The 17,284-nt window shown below is 50.0% G+C and overlaps 2 protein-coding genes across 3 annotated transcripts; one reads left to right on the top strand and one right to left on the bottom strand.

Annotated features, from left to right (window-relative positions):
- On the top strand, positions 1–6,558 carry MGST3 (microsomal glutathione S-transferase 3). The gene is made up of 6 exons (XM_030495507.1): positions 1–117; positions 2,815–2,938; positions 4,099–4,172; positions 4,767–4,824; positions 5,970–6,042; positions 6,389–6,558. The coding sequence occupies exons 2-6, from the start codon at positions 2,822–2,824 to the stop codon at positions 6,496–6,498; spliced, it is 432 nt and encodes a 143-aa protein (XP_030351367.1). The 5' UTR covers positions 1–117; positions 2,815–2,821; the 3' UTR covers positions 6,499–6,558.
- A 282-nt stretch (positions 6,559–6,840) lies between these two features.
- ALDH9A1 (aldehyde dehydrogenase 9 family member A1) lies at positions 6,841–16,906 on the bottom strand. Of its 2 annotated transcripts, XM_030495482.1 has the most exons (12): positions 16,847–16,899; positions 16,567–16,688; positions 15,714–15,859; positions 14,513–14,642; positions 14,051–14,185; positions 13,359–13,555; positions 11,581–11,721; positions 10,689–10,877; positions 8,990–9,077; positions 8,500–8,641; positions 7,830–7,942; positions 6,841–7,719 (listed from the first exon to the last, which is right to left on the bottom strand). In XM_030495482.1, the coding sequence occupies exons 2-12, from the start codon at positions 16,679–16,681 to the stop codon at positions 7,625–7,627; spliced, it is 1,491 nt and encodes a 496-aa protein (XP_030351342.1). In that variant the 5' UTR covers positions 16,682–16,688; positions 16,847–16,899; the 3' UTR covers positions 6,841–7,624. The 2 variants fall into 2 exon arrangements, with proteins under 2 accessions (XP_030351342.1, XP_030351343.1); XM_030495483.1 differs by having other exon boundaries at positions 16,567–16,906.
- Positions 16,907–17,284: the final 378 nt, after the last annotated feature.

The following is a 17,284-nucleotide window of genomic DNA, read 5'->3' as shown; positions in this document are numbered from 1 at the left end:
GCTGGACACGGTGGGGCCCCGCCTGCGGGCGCTGCCGCGGGCAGACCCGGCCCCGGGCGCGGCCTCGCTTCCGGCTCCGAACGTACCGCGATCGGCTACTCTGCGCCGCGCCCCAGGGTGAGTGAGGGCCGCGGGAGCTGGCTTGCCTCTCCGGCTGCGGGGAACGCGGTGGGGAGGGAGCTCGGGTGGAGCGAGTGCTCTGAATGCGTGCTTATTATGTGATTATCCTGATGGCAAAGAAAATACAGCGGGCGCCGTGACCCTCCTCCCTGACTTCTCCTTCCCTCCGGGAGCAGGCTTCGGGGGAAGTGACTGCGGTGAGCGGAGAGCGGCGGGGCGTCGCCTGCACCCCGGCATGGTCAGCTTACTTAGAGCCTGACCCTACCCGCGGCGCTTGCAGACTGCCTGTGGAGCAAAGTCTGCGCGCTCGTCGGCTGACAGAGAGCTCAAAAGGCTCTCCTGGCTTGAGTGAAAGCCTGAGCTTTTGTCGGGTAGTCCAGGCAGAACCGAAGCGCTGGTCTGCACAGTGAGACTTGCTGAGGTTTGCTGACTCATAGTAGCCGTAGTGTTATGGCAAACTTGGTAAAAATCCTTAATCTGGAGTAAAAGCACCCCCAGGAGCAATTCTGCTACAGCTCCCAGTCAGTGCTGTGTCATGCTCTGGAATCTCTTGGTCGTGTGGCCCTGGCCTGAAGCATCTCTGCATGGAAGATACAAATTCAGTCTTGTGCACCATGCCAGTGCTTGTCAGCAGAGTCCTTGCAGCTGCAGACAAAGGCTCCTGAAATGCTCGAGGAACCAGAATCCGGAAACAGGCACTAGGCGTGCAATCAGAGAGAGGCTGAAAGTCCTGTTGACTTTGGAGTGTTTAAAGCAGTTCCAAATTACTAAAGCAAAGGTTTCAGGTACAGTTTTATACTAACAGGGTAAGAGTAGCAGCTTTATAATACACCTGGCTTAATGCTTGCTGTGGTCTTTGCTGCTAAGATGAAACTCCATATTATAATTTAGCACTGTGAAGATAAAGTGCCTGGTTCTTGCTGGCTGGCGGGTGTTCTCCACCAACCTTGTAATTTGAAGGCGGAAATCTGACCATCGACCCGCTCTATTGGGTGGGAATGTGTTCTATATCCAGTGTGCCATCTGTCAGGTGCTAAGCTCTATTACACGTGGGTGCAGCTGACTTTTCTTCGTTACTTTAGGATTTCAGTGCTCTTACTGATAATTGTTTATCAAACTTCATGTGGACAAAGCTAGCTGTTGTCTTCATCTTGCTCTATTGGTAATAATCCCTTTGCAAAGGAGAAATAAAACCCTCTGGTTCCTAAGATCCCGGGGGGGGGTGGGGGGAGAAGCTAGTGCTGCTGCAGTAGGAAGGCTGTTTGCACCAGTTCCATGAGGTGGCCCATTTTCTCCAACACTGCCAGACTGCTGGTGGGATAGCGCAGGAGACTCCAAAACCTCATTATATCATGGAGGCACTGGATGGAGATAGGTATCAGCTGGGGTTTGGCTTGGAGGGGGAATCATCTCCATGCTGGAGAGAGGTCTCTGCTGTTTTCTGCTGTGCTGCATCATGCAGCACTGTCTTGGGTCACACAGACAGACAAGATCTGAGGTTTGGGATTGTGTAAGAGGACCCCTGCCAGAGGGTTGTGAGGAAGGACCCTTGTGCTCACTTGCAGCCAGGGAGGGTGGCAGGGCACTTGGTGTTGAGCATTTCCCAGCAGCGCAGGCTGGTCCAGCAGATGGGCAGCAGGAAGGAGGGAGAAGCACGCAACACAGCCTTGCTGCAGGGCAGTGTGGCAGAGGCTGCTGGATGCACCTTCTGCTCCATGGTTCTGTCTCAGGCCTGCACAAGGAAGTGCAGAACCATTAAATGAAAACCATGCGGGCCCTGACATCTCCTGGCTGGCAGACTTGCTTGTGCAGATGTTGGTAAATGCCAGCAGCTGCATGTTGTTGCAGGCTGTTCACTGACTTGTGACCCTGAGAGGGTCCCTTGAAGCCATGGGGCTGAGCATCACTCATCTGGCCAGTCCCTCTTTACTAAAAAGGTTTGGTGGATATTGCTATTGTGGTGGGGTTTATTATTGGTTCATTGTTGACCTAAGCAGTACAAACTAACTATTCATGTAGCCCAGCTCCTTTCAGCTCAGGGGATTTCTGAGCCAGTGTGTCTATGTCTGTATTATAATTCCCAATTTACGTCTTATTCCCAGAGCTTGCCTAGTTTCTCCTTGAGTTTATGAAAACTGCCTGCATTGGCAGCATCCCTCAACAGGGAGTTCCACGGGTCTGTTTCTTACTGCATGAAAAAACACCTCTTTTGTTTTGTTTCAAATCTGTTTCCTGACTTCATTTGGTCGCCCCTAGCCCTGGTGTTGAAGTGGCCATGAACAATCAGTTCCCGTCCACCTCCCCAGAGCATCCCTGCAGGCACAGCACCGTCAGTGTCAGTGAGTTGGTAGGACTTAGCCAGACACAGCCAGAGCTGATGGAACCTACTGTTGGCTGTAGTCATACTTTGAGCCAGAGGCAGAACTAGGGTCCTCCATACACCACCTCTCACCAACACTTATGCCATTTTAAGGCCTACTTGACAGAGAGCCCGTGAGTTTTGCTGCTTAATAGCCAGCAGACACCAAGAGAAAACTCCCCAACTCACCATTTCTCTTTTCCTTCAGCCAGTCCCTGTGCTGGGAGGTCTTGGGTCCATACGCAGCAAGTCATCCATACTCACATATCCACATGTAGTGAGCTGTCACTTCTCCAGTCACACCCTGAAATAGTAACAAGCTCTCTCTCTGACAGCACCAGCATGGCTGTTCTTTCCAAGGAGTATGGCTATGTCATCCTTACAGGGGCCGCCAGCTTCTTCTTGGTCATGCACCTTGCAGTGAAAGTGGCGAAGGCTCGCAAGAAGTACAATGTGGAGGTGAGTGCTCAGGCTGAGGGAACAGGAAGGTCGGAGCCAGTCTGCAGGGGATGTTGCAGACAAGCTAGGTGACACCTTGCTTATTTTGGGTGACTTGCCAACATTTCCTGCCCCACCACATGGATGCAGAAGGGCAGCTGCTATTCTGGAGCAGATGGCACAACAGAGCTTGGGGTTTGGGACATGAGGTGCTTGGTGCCAAGCCAGCTGAAAGCACAAGGCTTTGAGCTTGGGAACACTGATGAACAAGAAACCACACGTCCCTCTTTCCCCTGCAAAGGCGGCTGATGCAGCATTTGGGGCAAAGGGATAATAGTGGAACAAAAGTGACAGGAGGGTTTCTCAAACTCAGGGGGAGCATGTGAGCCCTATCATAAGAAGTCTTTCAAAGTGACCTTCCCTCAGCATCCATTGAGGAGCCTTTGAGCTTGGCAGGGCTGTGGGCTAGGTGAGGGCAGCCAGTCCTGTCCATGAGTCAGGATGATGGCATGCAGAGGCTTCTGTGCCACTTGGCTCCAGCACAAATGCTCCTTTATGGGGAGTCATAAGCAGGGGTGGGCACAAGGACAGCCCTGGGCATGTGCTGCAGGCCCCGGTGCCTGTTGGGTTGACACCACTCCTACTGCATGAAGTCAGGGTTACAGCAAACGTACCCAGTGCGTATGGTGCACAGGGCACTGGGTTTCAGGCTTGGCTAAACTTCTGCAGCCAAGCAGCAGCTGCAGCTGGCTGCCCAGCTCTGCAGTGGTGAGGGAGGCAGTGTCCTCCGAGGGCTGTTCCTGAGTGATGGGCGGCTGCCAGCTCCTCAGAGGAGACATGGGGGCACGTCTTTGGTAAGGATGCTTTGTTCTCCTCTCCAGAGATGGGATTTAAACAGGGAGGTCACGCAGTGCCTGGCTATCTTCTGTTCAAAGCAGGGGACAGTTAGGTTGCTCATGGAGCTCAAGAAGCAGCCTGGGGCAAGCAGCAATTTCAAGAAAGCATTTGTGGGCCACAGGGCAGGAGACAGGCTCTAACTTGCCAGTGCAGGTCAGTCCTGCAAGCACTCAGGCAGCACTAGGCTCCTTGGGGAACGGTGCTGCAGGGCATGGTAGAGAACAGGCTCCTGAGCCCAGGCTGCACGTGCTCATGTTTTGCTGCTTGTTTATTCTTTTTGGCAGTATCCAATCATGTACAGCACAGACCCTGAACATGGGCGTATGTTCAACTGCATCCAGCGTGCACACCAGAACACGTAAGTAACATGTATGCATGCAGACCTTGGAAATAGACCACATTGTGGAGTAGGCGCTACAGCTAGAGACTCAGTGCTGCCAAGTGCTTAGGTTCAGCCTCAATGCTTGAGGAAGATACACTTCTGTGTAACACTTAGCAGTAAGGCCATGCTGGCTCCTTACCATGCCTTTAACCATGAGACAGGGCTGTGAAGCAGCCTCCTCTTCCACAGTGTCTGGCTCTTATTCTCCATGGGTGGATCTAGACACTAAAAATCTTGTTTCCAGAGAGCCCGTGTGGGGGCTGCTGATCTGTTGTGCTGCCCGGGTCTCCCTGGGGAGAGGCCTGAGTCCATCCAGCTATGGTAGACCAGGCTGCAACAGCACATCAGAGGGGTGCTGGAAGGAACAACTCCTAGGTTAGCTGATGGTAAGTAGTATTTAGCAGGGGCTTAGGGCACAGAAAGCCTGTGCATGCTCAGATTCTCTTTCCTTCATCTGTGGCTGCAGCATCAAGCATGGAGACTTGTAACAGTCACAGCTTCTGTGTTTCTGGAGTTTGCTCTTTGTAAGCAACTTGAGCACAAACACAACCTCCTTGCTTTTATTTTCAGGTTGGAAATTTACCCTGTCTTCCTGTTCTTTTTAGCCACTGATGGAGTCTTCCACCCGGTAAGTGACACTGCAGTGCAGGTTTGCATGACTGCACTTTGCTCTTGCTCCCTGACTTGGGAAGGGTGTGGGGCAGTACGCCAAGCTAACCGCTCTGGAGGCAGCAGGCAGCTTCACTAGCCACATCATGATTCACAGCTGTGCCCCTTCTGAAAATGTAGTTGTAGAGGTCTTGTGTAGAGAAATCACAAGTAGTTAATAAACTCATTCCTGCTACTTCAGGTATTAGACCTTTCCTACCCCTAAGGCTGCCTTGTTAGACAAACCGAAGCATTCACAGCCTCCCGTCCATGAGTGGAAGGGTCCCTCCAACCCTGCCTGGTTTTTCCAAGCCCTGCAGGGTCCTGCTGGGCTTACAGTAGTGCTACTCAGCAGCTGGTTGCGTGGATGACAGGAACACTTTTTTCCCCCTATCTAAACAAACTTTCATGAGGAGTTTAATGATAAGAATAGAGGGGGAACACTGATCTTCCCACTCACTGCCACCACCAAAGGAGGCATGCGAAGGATCAAAAAAAGCCTGGATTATTTTTCACTGAAAGATGCATACAACTCGGGAGGAGGCAGGCATGTGGGAGAGGCCAAAATCAGTAGCTCGCTCTTTGCCACCAAGAGACAAATCAGGTTCCTTCTTGAATATTTCTTTTCAGAGAGGGAAGGAAGCAGCATAGGCACATCTGGCAAACTGGAGCCACATTGCAGCAAGCTCCAAGTGGAAACTTGTAACACCCAAAACAAAAATGTTTCGGGTGTGCATCTCCTATAGGCAGTGAAGTGGGGCTTGGGACAACAGCTGCCTCCAAGATCCCGGCACTTGGTGTTGCTCATTAATTGGACAGTGCTGCTGCCTGTATGACTTACCCCTTTCTTGCTTGGGTGGAGTTGTGCTGCAAGAGCAAGGCTCAGCAGCACATGGCATGTTCCCTCCCCATAGGTGTCATGAAGGTGACTCATCCTATACACAACTTAATCTAGCACACTGCATCAGTCACTCGCCTCCCCCATGCTGACTCCCAGTTGTCCTACCAAGGTCAGGACCCTTGCTATAATTGGTGGTTACTTCTCTGAAGCAGGGCTGCTATAACACCTAAGCACATGTAAGCAGCACGTCTCCAAAACCTTTAATGCTTCTCCTTTCTCTCTAGCGGATTGCCACAGGGCTTGGCCTCACCTGGATCGTTGGAAGACTCCTTTATGCCTATGGTTACTACACAGGAGGTAGGTCTTTAGTCTGCAGCACACAACAGGTGCTTGGAAACTCAAGTCTCTTGCAGTGGCCTCAGAGCTTTTTACTCCAGCTCACATCAAAGAGGCAGCATAAAGCTTCCAGTCAGGGTATAGAGAAAAGGGTGCAGGTCCACAGGCTGCTAATGCTGCGGTATGCTTTTCCTACTGATGGGAAGAGCACTAGTGTAATAATAGCACAGACTGAGGGTAGGTACATGTGCCTGCTGGTTTGCCTTGTGATTTATCTCAAGTTCCTACTTCCTTTTAAATTTTGAGTATGGGCTATTCCTCCAGTGATGGGCTGCTGAACTGACCAAACATGTCTTTCCTTTTTCAGAACCGAAAAACCGCAGCAGAGGGGCCATTGGTTCACTTGCACTCATTGGGATGGTGGGCACAGGCGTGTATTCAGCTTTCCAGCACCTCGGTTGGATCGGCAAGAACTAACTGACAGCATAATGGCTACCTGGGAAACGAAAGGGATTTTTGGTTTGTTTTCTTTTAGAACAGTTCCTGTTTTCTTGGGTTTTTTTTTTTTCCTTTCTTCATTCAATAAAATGAAGTTGTCAATTCTGTATTTTCATTCTAAAGTTACAGAAGGTCTTTTTAAGAAGTTTTACAGAATGCCAGAACAACTCTGGCTTTGTAAACCCACAGAAATCTGCCTGTCACACAGAGATGTTCTAGCTTTTATGATTTCAGTGACCAAAAAGCCATCTTGCAACTTGTTTAACCCATACAGCAACAACCCTATTTCTGGACCTCTCGATTCATGTCACGATACAAGAATATGTTCCAAACAGCGTTAGTATTTATTTGACTGCTTAAAAAAAAAAAGGCTGTTGGCAAACATTTAAAGTTGTTGCTTAATCATGTTTATAAAGAAGAGTAGGCCTATAGGAAGGAAGTCAAATAGCGTTTGCTTAAGAGCAGCAGGACTCTAACCTATGCTGGACCTTGGCTGTGCTCCATACTCTGTGGGGATGATTCTCAAGGCCATGCCTGTCCCAGGTGGCATCAGCTAAACATCCCCATAATACCTTGTTCCACCTTGGAAGTGAGGCACAGATAGAAAAAGCAAAACTTCTAGTATGGGAGCTAGAGGAAATGAACAATCCTACCTTTAAGACTTCTTTGTAGTCAGAGACTAGATGGAGCCTGTAGCTACAGGGTATCAATGTCCAACAGCTTATACTTGCATTGAGTAGGGTCATACCTGTTCAAAGTTGACTGAGGGTGGAAGGCAATGGGGTTTCAAGGCATGCTGCACTAGAAAGAGCCTGTGCAAGACCTCTGCTACTGATAAACCTCTGGTAACACCCACTTAGCTGAACGAGCTGCTGCTGAAAGCCGCACTGCTACGTCCTACTCAGAGGTTCCCATCTTGCACCAAGCAGGCCCTTGTATGTTGCCCCTTGCAGGGGCAGGGTGGCTAAATGCTGCTCCAGCACTGCCTCCCCTCGCAGGCACTTCACTTAGAATTTTAGAACACTTTATTGCTGTGTACATGATCCCTATCTCTGTCTGACAAGCAAGAACTGGTTGATGCTCCCTTGAGCCAACCCTAGAGCCACTAAAACACTGATTCCACATCACCCATCTCCACACAGACAGTCTTCAGCTGCGAGTAGTACTCAATGGCTGCCCGTCCATTCTCTCTGCCAAATCCTGCAGAGACAAGCCAGAAGTGAGAACACAGCTCCATGCAGTACCAGGTACCACTCATACCCCCTCTAACTGGCATGTAGTCATACCAGGGAAGGTCAAACAGAGCTCACCTGATGCCTTGTATCCTCCAAAAGGCAGCTCCACAGGGCTGATGTTGTAGTTATTAATGAAGCACATCCCAGCCTTGAGAGCAGCCACTACCCTGTGAGCCTTCTGGATATCCCTGCAGGAAAAGGGCAGTTTAGCTGGATCCCTTCTCATTCATCCCCTCCTTCCCTGCCAGCTAACACACCACTAGAGAAAGGTCAGCAGGTCACAGTGGTTTTCAGAGCCTGACCTGCCCTATGCTGTCTTTGCCTGCTCAAAGGACACATCACCTATTCCCAAGGACATTCAAAAGTGATTTGAAAAGGCAGGACAAGGACACCAGCAAAGCTGACTATAGCAAACAGCCACCAGCTGTCTTTGCATGCTTTCAGCAGCGTAGCAGGCTCCTGCTGCATGTCACCTGGAGATGCAGGAAGGCAGGCAGCAGGCCAAGCACAGGCTGGAAAGAGTGTGAAGGACAGCTGGGCGCACCTAGCCCTTCAGAAAAAAATGGGAGGAGACGCATAGTCTTTTATAAAGTTCCCTCTTGGCAATCCCTTGCTCCAGCTTTTCTGGAAAAGGATATCCATGCCTATGACAGGCACTGAAAGATGAACATCAAGTTGCCACAGTATTTCCGTTCTTCTCCCCTCCCTAGACTGCTTCCACCCCAGCCACACTTTCCAGTCATACCTGGTGAAGACTCCACCTGCCAGGCCAAATTTGGTGGCATTAGCTCTTTCCACAACCTCCTCCTCTGTGTCAAATGGCAGAATGGACATGACAGGCCCAAAGATCTCTTCCTTCACACATGTCATATCATCTGTACAATTCCCTGGAAGCATGGCAGAGCACATGTGCTTTAAGAGGAAGATCTAGTTGCACAGCCTGTGCATTCAGCAACCCACACAGCCTTGAAGCCAGCACTCAGCACTGCACAGCCCCCCTGGCTTGGCTAGCAGAAGAGCAAGTCTCATCCTGCATCTCAAGGCAGCAAAGGCACAAACTGCACAATTCCTGTCAGACCCTTCAACAGCAGAGATTTCTCTGGATACCCATATGAGTGTCTGTCCACACTGTGGACATACACAGAGACAGGTTACACTGAACACAGCTTTCTCTAGAAGAAACTCAGCAACATCGTCATAGAAGACTGCACTATCATGAATAGGAAGGATCATACCTAACACACAGGGTCGCATGTAGTAGCCATTCTTCAGCTTCGGGTCATCTGGCACATACAGGTCCCCACCACACAGAACCTCTGCCCCCTGAAAAAGAGCCAAGCAGAAGGTAGGCAGGCACATCCAGGAGCATCCTGCCCAGCTGCCATAGCTCAGAGCTCTATCCAACCTGATCCTGAATGTTTCCAATGATGGAGTATCTACAACCTTTCTGGGCAACCCATTCCAGTGTTTCACCACCCTCACAGTGAAGAATTCCTTCTATACATGTAGTCTAAATCTACCCTCTTTTGCTTTAAAACCATTATCTCTTGTCCTGTTGCAACAGACCCTGCTAAAAAGTTTGCCCCCATCTTTCTTATAGCCCCCTTTAGGTACTGGAAGACTGTTATAAGGTCTCCCTGGAGTCTTTTCTTCTCCAGGCTGAACAAGCCCAACTCTCTCAGACTGTCTCCATAGCAGAGGTGCTCCAGCCCTCTGACCATCTTTGTGGCCCTCCTCCACGCTCACTCCAAAGGTCCACATCCTTCTTATGTTGGGGAGCCCAGAGCTGGAGGCAGGGTCTCACAAGAGTGGAGTAGAGGGGCAGAATCCCCTCCCTCAACCTGCTGGTCACACTTCTTTGATGCAGCCCCGGATACAGTTGGCTTTCTGGGCTGCGAGTGCACACTGTGGGGTCAAATCCAACTTTTCATCCACCAGTACCCCCAAGTCCTTCTCCTCAAGCCTGCTCTCAATCCCTTCATCTCCCAGCCTGTACCGATACCAGGGCATGCCCCAACCCATATGCAGCACCTTGCACTTGGCCTTGTTGAACCTCCTGAGGTTCACATGGGCCCACTTCTCAAGCTTGTCCAAGTCCCTCTGGATGACATCCCATCTCTCAGGCATGTAAACTGCACCACTCAGTTTGGTGTTATCAGCAAACTTGCTGAGGGTGCACTCAATCGCACTGTCTGTGCCACTGATGAAGATATTCAACAGTACTGGTCCCAGTAGAGACCCCTGAGGGACACCCCTATCACCAATCTGCATCTGGTCATTGAGCCATTGACCACTACCCTCTGATGCAACTATCCAATTCCCCATCCACAAAACAGTCCACCCATCAAATCCATCTCTCTCCAATCTAGAGAGAGGGATGCTGTGGGAGACTCTGTCAAAGGCCTTAGAGAAGTCTAGATAGACAACATCCATAGCTCTTCCTTTGTCCATTGACGCAGTCACTCCAACATTGAAGGCCACTAGGTTGGTCAGGCAGGACTTGACTGACCTTGGTGAAGCCATACTGGCTGTCTCGAATCACCTCTCTGCCCTCCATATGCCTTCACCTAGCTTCTAGGAGGATCTGTTCCATCATCTTTCCAGGCACAGACAGGTCAGTAGTCCCCAGGGTTCTCCTTTATAACCTTCTTAAAAATGGGTGCAATGTTTCCCTTTTTCCAGTCACCCAACTGCCATGACTTTTCAGGTATTACAGAGAATGGTTTGGCAACTACATCAGCCAGTTACCTCAGGGTGCTGGGATGCGTCTTGTCAGGTCCTAGCGGCCCAAGACACTTATCGAGTAATTCAATCACAATAGAGAAATAAAAACAGCTTAACTGGAAGGCACAGGACAGGAAAGCAGCTCTGGACTGTTTGTCTAACAAGAGAGTGATATTTCAGGGCAGTCACAAGGCAGCATCACAATCTCACCTGCTCCTTCGCCTGCTTGATAAAGCCCTGGACACGATCCAGGTGGGGCCGGTTGATGAGGGCTCCCATCCGCGTATCTTCTAGAAGCGGGTCTCCAATTTTGATTTTCTGTGTGCGTTTCACCACCTCCTTTGTGAAGGCATCCAGTATCTTCCTCTCCACAAACACCCGCGTGCCGTTGCAGCACACCTAGGATACAGGACAGGCGGTTCAGTACAAGACACACAACAAGCACTGCACAATCCTTCCCTGTTTGGGTCCTGCTACAAAGGTTCTAAGAAAAGCATCTCCACAGCTACTAAACCAGCTAACTTGTCCCTGGGAACAAAGACGACTAGATTACCCTGCTGCTCATGACTGCACTGAATAGTCCATGCTGGACATAGTAGTACTGATGCCACCAGGTGGCAAAACTGCATCAAGTCACCAGCAGAAGAGAACTTTAGCTGACTCTTCAGTTCCCAGAGATGAACCTGGTAAGCAAATTTGCCAGCAGAATTTCAAAAAAACCTGCAGCATATGTGGAGATCCCAAATTTGGGACAGAGAGAGTCCCATAGGGCCATGGCTTAGCACACGAGACTGGAACCTCCTGCCCCTCCAGAGAACACCAGCACAGAACAGCTGCTCTGAGCTGGATACTGGGTGTTAGAGAAGCTCCACTTCTGGGAAGGAGAGGGCACCAGCTAAGACACACTCTGCTGGGACACTATGCACTACCTTCTGCGAGGACACCCCTTCTGATCCTTTGTGACACTGCACAGGGAAATGCACAGCAAGATAGGAGCTTCAGGGCATCCCTCAATACAAAAGGCCACAGGCTGGTTCTGCTGCCCAATCCTGAAAGCCTCCACCTCACTGGGGATGATCGCTCCTGCCCCATGGACACATACCTCACCCTGTGTAAGGAAGTTGGCCATGAGGGCTCCATTCACAGCATTCTCTAGGGCACAGTCCGAAAAGATGATAAGGGGGGATTTGCCCCCCAGCTCCAGGGTGACTGGTTTGATGCCTTTAGCTGCCATCTCCATGATCTGAGGGAAACAAGGACAGAAGAGACAAGTGACCCACTGGCAAAGGGAAGGCTGGTGGAGTGAGGGAAGAGAGATCCAAAAGGTGAGTTCCTGCAGGACCCTTCACCAACAACAGAAGCAGCACAAAGGGCAAGCTGGGTTTCCTACATGTGTGTAGTTCAAACTGCGGATGGTTTCAGAGGGTTTGATTCTTCTTATTTTCTGAAGATAGAACCAACAAAACCTGAAGAGTCATTTACAGGAAGTCTCGTGCTCATTGTAAGCTGAGGACAGCAACAACTGCATCTATGACACTGCACCCCACAGGTACGCACATGTAGTGAGTGTTCAAGGGCAATATTTCACAAAATCATAGCATGGTTTGGGTTGGAAGGGACCTGAAAGCTCATCCAGTTCCAACCCCCTGCCACAGGCAGGGACACCTTCCACTAGACCAGGTTGCTCAAAGCCCTGTCCAACCTGACCTTGAACACTGCCAGGGATGGGGCAGCCACAGCTTCTCTGGGCAACCTGTGCCAGTGCCTCACCAGCCTCACAGTAAAGAATTTCTTCCTAATATCTCATCTAAATCTACCATCTTTCAGCTTAAAGCCATTTCCCCTTGTCCTGTCACTACATGCCCTTGTAAAAAGCCCCTCTCCAGATTTTTTTGTAAGCTCCCTTTAGGCACTAGAAGCTGCTCTAAGGTCTCCCCAAAGCCTTCTCTTCTCCAGGCTGAACAAGCCCAACTCTCTCAGACGTCTCCATAGCAGAGGTGCTCCAGCCTCTGACCAAATTTGTGGCTCTCTTCCAGGCTCGCTCCAACAGGTCCACATCCTTCTTCTGTTGGGGAGCCCAGAGCAGTACTCCAGGTGGAGTCTCACCAGAGCAGAGGGGGAGAATCTCCCCCCTTGACCTGCTGGTCACACTCCTTTTGATGCAGCCCAAGACATGGTTGGTTTCTGGGCTGCAAGCACACGCTGCCAGGTCACATTGAGCTTCTCATCAACCAACACCCCTAAGTCCTTCTCAGGGGTGCTCTCAATCCAGTCTCCGCCCACCCTGTAGCTGTGCTTGGGATTGCCCCAACGCACATGCAGGACCTTGCACTTGCCCTTGTTAATCTTCATGAGGTTCCCCTCTTTCAGATCAAAATTTACTTCTAGAAGTCTTTTTGCTACTGCTGAACCCAGGACAGGGACTTTTAATTTTTGAAGAATAAATTAAGCTTAAGAAATTCACAGAAACTAACCTCTCGCTTAAGAACAGTAGACTCTAAGCAGCTAAACTGAACTATTACTGTCAGAAACATTCATATATTTTCCTAGTGCTGCTGTTTTACATGTCCTCCTCCCCACATAGCTAGCCACTGTAGCAGCTCAGAGACTTCACTGCAACCAGTGTCTACACAAGGGAAGATGACCATGCGGCTCCTCGGAAAAGACTGAGTGCCCAAGCCAGTGGGCCAATCAGAGCTCCAATGTAACTTCGTGTCATTTGTATGTGCAAGCTCCTTGCTCAGACTGAAAAGTGCTGACTCCCACCCCATCTTTACAAGTCTCATGCATAAAAGCTCAAGAAGGTATTGGCATCCGCAACACACTGTGAAGGGCAACGCTACAGACCTCTTGCTTCCCTGAACGCAAAGGTGCCTTTACCTTGATGCCAGTTGGCACACTGCCAGTGAAAGAGATTTTGGCCACATCTGGGTGATGACAGAGGAACTGGCCTGTGGCCGCTCCACCCTGCACCACGTTGAAGAGCCCCTTGGGCACACCAGCCTCTGTGAAGATCTCTGCCAACTTCACCACTGAAACGGGGGTGAAGGGAGAAGGCTTGAAGACCATCGCATTGCCTAGGGGAACCCAGACAGAGGTAAGGTGGGGTTAACACCTGAACCGCTCTAAGAGGAGAAAAAAAACAAACAAAAAACTCCACCCCACACAATGAGTTTGTCTCAACATATCCCAGAAGATCCCCTCCCAGAGAAGGGGAAACAGTTTCAGATGAATGCTGCAACCAGCAAAAGGGAGTAACCGCACTTTCCTGCTGGGAAGGTCCAGGGAAGATGGGGCTGCTGGTCCTGCACTGCAGACATTTCCAGAGACCTTCCTTGTATGGTACAAAGCCACACAATCAGCCTTTCTCCTCATGTGCTCCCACCCTCTTGGCATCTGCCACGTTTTCACTTCCATTTCCTTTCTCTTCCTGCCAGAGTAGCAGCTTGAAGGTTCTACTAATCCTTTAACACCTCCTTCAAGGTAATCCTAGACTTTATCCCCTGAATCACTCTTTCCCACAGGATGATTTGGCTTCAAGGAGAAGCTTGTGTAGGCAGAGTCTCCATTACCACAAGCCAAGGCTGGAGCAGACTTCCAGCAGGCAATCTGGAAAGGGTAATTCCAGGCTCCAATCCCAACACACACCCCAAGGGGCTCTCTCCGAGTGTACCCAAAGGATCCCCCTGGAAGTTGGATGTGTTCACCTGCAAAGAAAAGAAACAGCCAGAAGGTAAAGAAAAACAATGCCCCTACCTGTCTCACCAGAGTTTCAGGGGCCAGAACTCGCTTTAATTTGGAACAGAGACAGGCAGTTTTTACCCCAACAAGTTCACAAGAAGGTGCCTAAGTGGCCACAGAACATAGCAGCATTAGGTAGAGATCTCTGAAAATCCTTCCAAGATCTTTAGAAAAAAGGAATAGTCCATCTCTTAGAGAAATCAGCAGCAAAGATGGTCTTGTGCCACGGAAATTACCAGGGAATGCGAGTGGCAGGACAGAGAGTAAAGAGCAAACTCTGGTAACGTTCTCACCAGCTAGAGATCCTGCCAGTCCTGCATAATACTCCAGGCACTGCCAGGATATGTCAATGTCCACTCTGGCTTCAAAGATGGATTTCCCATTGTTGATGGTTTCCATGGTGGCAATTTCTTCTCCCTGCTCCTGTGAGAGGCACAGGGCAGTGACATGTTAGAGAAACCTGCAGTAGAACTCCACAATTGAGATAGCTGCTTCCCAAGCACTCAAGTCCCAAACAAGACTCTGCCATCAGTAAGCCAGGCTCTGCTGTGAGAAACTGTCATCTCTAAAAGGTACATTCCCAACTGCTATTTATCAGTTTCCCAGGGGCAATTGATCGTAGGGAAATGTCAGCCAGCCAGCCACTGAGGTTCCCTGCTTGTCCAGTCTTGCTTAACATCCCTGTTTATCTAAAAGATTAGCAAACCTGAACTTAGAAGCCAGCTGGCAAACAACGGACTGGGAAGAGCAAACAGCAAGATTATGATGGTACCAGAGGACTTAGTGAAGAACAAACAAAGCAACACAGCTGAGAAGTGTCCTTTAACAGACCATATCCCAGGCAGAAATAGTATCCTGCTGTGGAAGTCTGGCAAAAGCAGAAGTTTGGCCAAAAAAAAGTTCTCTCCTCACGTACACATACCAGCAGAAGAAGGTCTGGTTTCTTACAGATCTGTGCTTTGATTTCAATGTCTAAGAACATATTATCTCACAAAGGAGTTTGTGATAAAGCTAGCTTACTTGTATCCTCTCTCATGTGTGTTATCTGCTATCTAAGATAAAAGTCAGCATTCCTACATTTTTTATTGCCAAAACAAAGCACACTCCAGTCACGTGACAGCAGTGCCTGACAAGCTGAAAGATAAACAACATAACAGTTATGCAACTTCAACTTTGAAATCACTTGCAGTGAAACTTTATCTTTGAAGCTACGAAAAGAAGTACGAGCCCTGAAAGATGTCAACTGGATGGCTTCAGTTTTGTGTCTTTTAACAGAATTAAGCAGAGAAAGTACACACTGGTCTTGAACACAGCAACAGACCAAAGCCCTGCCAAAGACAGCTTACTGTCTTCTGGTCACAGGTGGGTTTTAACTCCTGTGTTCCTTCTGGAGCTCAGGAAGTCCTGTTGGAAGCCCCCAGCAGCCACATTAATCCACAACAAAGCTCAGAGACAGAACCTCTCCAAAAGAAGAGGCGAGCTCCCACAACATACCCGAATAATTCTGGCAGCCTCCAGCAGCACCCTGCTTCTTTCCATGCCGGACATCTGACTCCATATTTTAAACGCAGCCTTTGCACTCTGCACAGCCAGATCGACCTCCTTCTCCCCAGAAGAGAGTACCTTGCATATCACACGACCTGGGAACATTTTAAACAGGAAATAAATAAGACAGAAGTCTCAGAAAAATGGTACAGAAGAATGCAGTTTATCTTGCATCAAAACACAAAGACTTCAGTCCAGCCATCTCTACCAGGCTACATAACTTCATGTTGTGATCCCCACTGATTTGTAATTGGCTATAGAAGAGGTGCTGCAATTCAGCCACTCTGAATTAAAGATGTGTAATTCTCCACAGTTGTGTTCTGGTTACTAATTAGCTCAAATCACTACAAAATTCCTCTGTTCCCCTCTGGAGCTTGTTACACTTCTACCACCAGCCTCAGGGCTCTGTTACATATTGCTCTGCACAGTTAAACACTATCTATGTTGAAGTGATTCTGCTGAAACCTATATACCTCCAGTTAAAAAAAAATAAATTAATTTTAGAAATGTTTAAATCGTGTTATTTGCCAAGATCAGGCACCTCTCGATTTTCTGTTTGACTGCAAGTCAGAGCTGATTTCTGCTAAAAAGTGTGACACGGGACATGCACTGCAGGAGGCAAAACGCAGCCACCAGACCACCACGGCCTTAAGGACACCTTCACAGGCAGCATCCGACGGTGGGAGAAGCCGAAGGCGTCCAACCCTTGCAGGCAAGTACAAGGAGGCAACTCCGGGCACCGACCCCGCGCCTCAGCGCAGGCTCAACCCCCCCACCCCAAGCAGACACAGCGGGGCGGTACCTGTGGCCGGCTCATACACCTCCTCAGCCTGCCCGCCGTCGGCAGGATGAACGCGGGCGCCCGCCCGGTAGTTGAGGGGCTGGTGGATGGTGACGGTGCCAGTAGCGCTGCTCATGGCGAGACTGGGTCGGAGCACGAAGAGAGAGGGAATGAGGGCCGGCAACCGAGACCGCGCCAGCATCAGCTGGGCCGTCGGGGGAATGCGGTGGGTTGCGGAAGCCCCACGGGAAACGAACCAGTCTCCCGCAGGGCACCCCCTGCTGCCACCGCCCCCTTTTACCTCTGGGCCCCAGGTTCCACCACCCCCCGGCGCACACGTCTGCTTGCGCGCTGGGGCGTGGCGGAACCCGCGGCCCTGCCCAGCACTCGGGCTCCCTCTGGCGGCTCGGAGGTATTACGGAGCACCGTGTGCAAATAGTTCACTTTCCCAAGCGACAGACTGGTGTGATGCGATGTGTGCGTACTCCTATAAAATAGCGAGAATTAACCCAATATTCACTATTTAATATGGTATCGCACCTGCTCCACACTCTGTGAGGTGTTTCAGTTTCATCCCTTTGCCGTGCACCTAGTAAAAAACTTCCGAGTAAGACGTACCCCATGATAACCCTCTGGTCATACAAGCAAGAAATCAATAGCCCCTCAGGTACTGCCTGCTTCAGGAAAGCTGTCAGTCTAACTTGAGCCACAGTAAGATTTATTCACTCTTTTTAAACAA

Source organism: Strigops habroptila, chromosome 8 (genome assembly GCF_004027225.2).
Source record: "Strigops habroptila isolate Jane chromosome 8, bStrHab1.2.pri, whole genome shotgun sequence".
In the NCBI taxonomy this organism is placed as follows: domain Eukaryota; kingdom Metazoa; phylum Chordata; class Aves; order Psittaciformes; family Psittacidae; genus Strigops; species Strigops habroptila.
Note: the sequence above shows the minus strand (reverse complement) of the source record. Positions and strands in the feature narration are given on the sequence as shown.